General features: G+C 39.4%; 1 protein-coding gene across 1 annotated transcript; it reads right to left on the bottom strand.

Moving 5' to 3' along the window:
• LOC137106972 (E3 ubiquitin-protein ligase TRIM39-like) lies at window positions 1-2,914 on the bottom strand. The gene is made up of 2 exons (XM_067491060.1): window positions 2,806-2,914; window positions 1-1,694 (listed from the first exon to the last, which is right to left on the bottom strand). The coding sequence occupies exon 2, from the start codon at window positions 1,678-1,680 to the stop codon at window positions 1-3; it is 1,680 nt and encodes a 559-aa protein (XP_067347161.1). The 5' UTR covers window positions 1,681-1,694; window positions 2,806-2,914.
• Between the last annotated feature and the right edge of the window lie 529 nt (window positions 2,915-3,443).

The raw sequence follows: 3,443 nt of genomic DNA, 5'->3' as shown, positions 1-3,443 counted from the left end.
TTATTTAAGACTTTTCTTAAATCTACTCATTAGGCAAATGACAGGAATGTCGTTATTGACAGGAGAGATGATCAGAGGGGCCGAGTTTTTTCCCCCGTCATTGAGACATGGACTGAAGTATGGATAGAGTTTTTCTGTGAACTTGCAGTCAGTGAAGGAGTAGATAAGTTCTGCAGCATCCACGTGATAAAAAGAAACCAGGCCCTCCTCGTAATCTAGGAACACCCCCACCCTTTTAGGTTTTGACCTTAGCGAGAGACAGACAGGAGGACTGGTGTTGGCATGATAGACATTTCCATTTCTCAGCCACACAGTCCAGTAGCCATTCCTGGGGCAAACCATAATCTCCCCCTTTCGGTTTATGGACTCTCTGGCCACTCCTAAAGTCCAACCAGTCTTCTCATTAACCTGAACCTCATAGTAAAACCTCCCTGAAGCGAAGCTCTGGTTCGCTAAAACACCGGAACATGAGTTAAACCTTTCCGGCTTGTCTGGCAGATTCTGTTTTAAATCCCCATGAGTTACTTGTTTCCCATCATCAGACAGGATGAGCTTAGGATAAGCTGTATCAGGATTTAAAGTCACAACCACTGCATACAGTTGGACCCTCTGCAGCTCAGCCACAAGCTGTTTCTTCACCGTTTTTGTGAGCATCTCCTCCAACTGAGCCAAAGCTCTCCTCACAATCCCCTCATATGACGAATACAGTTGGACCTCTGACCAGTCTTTGGTGGGTGGAACACTGTTCAAGGATGGGAAGGTTTGGAGAAACTGGAGGTGGTCTTCAGTGTGGGAGAGCTGTTTCAGCTCAGATCCTCTGCTAGTTAGTACAAAGATTTCTGTTTGTAACTCCTTGATGAAGCTTTTAGCTTGCTTCTCTGTAGTCACTTGCTTCTTTTCAATCCTGTCAATGAGCTGAGCCAGAGTTTCCTCAACAGACTGCATGACATTAAGAAAGACCTGGACACTGTCCTCTACTTCTCTGTCACCATCTTCTTTGCTGAGCACCAATGAATGTTGAAGCTCTCGAATCTTCAGCTGTCTCTCCTGGATCATCTGCTGAATTTGAACCTCTGTTTGCCCAAGTCGAGCTTTTCCTCCTTCGTATTCATCATTCAAAGAGACAATGTGGTGTCTCTTGTGATTTGACTCAGTGCAGAACTGACACACGCATATCTGATCAGTTTTGCAGAACAGCTCCAGAGGTTTCTGGTGCTTCTTACACATCCGGCCTTCTAGGTTCTGCACAGGATCAATCAGTTTATGCTTTCTTAAGCCTGCAATTCTCCGATGAGGCTCCAGATGAGTCTCACAGTAAGAGGCCTCACACTCAAAACAGGACTTCAGGGCCTTTAGCTTGATTTCAGTACAGACATCACAGTGAACTTCTCCAGGTTTGGCTTGTTGTTGCTTTGAGCAGCTGGTGATTTCTTTAAATCCCAGTTGTCTGAACTGAGCAGCTATCTCAGATATAAATGTGTTGACATGCAGCTCTGGTCTTCGGTCAAAAAGCTTATTACACAGGGGACACTGGCACTGAACATTAACAGTCCAGTGTTTTATGATGCAGTTCTTACAGAAATTATGTCCACACGGTATAGTGACTGGATCAGTGAACACATCCAGGCAGATGCAACATTGAGGCTGGTCTTCAGAGAAGACACTGCTGGCAGTTGCCATGTCTACTGAGAACTCTGAGAACAAAAGTTGAAAAGCTGTTTAAAATCAGAATGCAATGACTCGTGAGGTATTTTCAAATATAAATAGCACATAGATATATTTCATTATTTGATAAATAAAAGGGTTTTTTTGTTGTTGTTTTTAAGATTTGCTCAAGCTCTCAAAAAGTATAATGTTTGCGACTTCGTTGCATCACATCTTGTTATAACAACACTAAGTGTTTGGGAGCTGAGGAGTCGTGTTGCTTTAGTTAAGAAAGCAGAATTATTTTTCTGTCTTGCTCGATTTATTGCAGCTGAAAAGTTTAGGGGCCTCATTTGTTGTATTTGTTGCCTCAAAACGCACCAAATGTTTTCAACGGGTGAAAGGCATCTGGACTAGAGGCACATTAGTTTGGCACCTGAACTCTTTTAGTACTGAGCCATGCTGTTGTAGCATGTGCAAATAATTGCTCCATTACCTGTTTATATCATTTTGCAAGTGCAAGTTAGCAATGCTGTGCACATTAATCCACTCTGACGCTATCACAGATGCTGGCTATTAAATTATGAACTGATAATAACTCACACGATCCCTATTTAGCTTGGACGATGCAGCTCCCATGATTTCCAAAACTAATTTCAAATAAAATAAAGTAAAAACAACACACAAGTTTCCCATTTTGCCTCAGTCTTGGATCTTGTTTTTCTGTCCATGGTGAGGTTTTTATTTGTGGATGCAGCGACAAACTGTGTCCACTGACAATGGTTTTCAGAGGTTTTTAACCCCTGAGGGTCTGAAGAGGAAAATCACTGATTTCTGGTCCTGTGTCACGTTGTCTTTGGGCTATTTACAACATAAATAGGTTTCAAATTATTTGCAAATAATAGCAATGTCATTTGATTTTCATTTTAAATAATGTTCCACCTTTTCTTAAAAACAAGGTTTGTTTTTAGCAGTTGTTTAAAGATGATATTTAATGTTTTGAAGACTACAACCTTAACTAACTTAATATTGCTTCGCTGGTTACATTTAAAAATGAATATTCAGTCAAGAATTGCACATTGAACGGACGTCCTTTTAAAATACAGGTCAATAAATGTTAATGCACGTTATTTAAAGAGAAAACATTTTTACCATACTCACATTTGCTGTGTATTGTTGAAAGTTCTGATGAATGGTGACTTTTTAATAAAGAGTAAAAGAAAACAAACTCCAAACTGCTCTGCGTTCACTTTGAATACTTTCAATTTCACTTCAGTAAATTGATAACAACTTCCTGTTGTTGCTTCATCTCTTATACTAAAACTGGGTTGGTGTTTTCCTGGTCTTGGAGATATTTACAGGCTATAGGATAAAGGTGCTTTTGGAACAATTTTAACTTCACATATTATATTACTACTATTATATAAATCACAATTTTGTAAATGTCTTTAAAATGAAAAGGAAGATGCAAATCTACAAGCACAAGTCAGTTCTCGAATCATGCTGAGCAACAGGAAACAGCAAAACCTCAATGCAACAATGCAAATTAAACACACACTGCTTGTTAACATGAAGCCACGCAAAGAAACAACACTTTGGAAACATTAGCTGTTGTAGGTAAAGCAGAAAAACAGTTGACTGTCAAAGCAATATTAAGCTTTAAATCGTTTCTTTTCTTAAATGCAGAGAAATAATTTCACTGTAACATATATGTATTATGATGAAAGATGAAAACAAAGGTTCTGGTTCTTCTTCTTCTCGAAACAAATGGGTCAAAATTATGTAAACAGCGCGGCTAA

The sequence above is a fragment of the Channa argus genome, chromosome 21, assembly GCF_033026475.1.
Source record: "Channa argus isolate prfri chromosome 21, Channa argus male v1.0, whole genome shotgun sequence".
Classification (NCBI taxonomy): Eukaryota; Metazoa; Chordata; class Actinopteri; order Anabantiformes; family Channidae; genus Channa; species Channa argus.
Note: the sequence above shows the minus strand (reverse complement) of the source record. Positions and strands in the feature narration are given on the sequence as shown.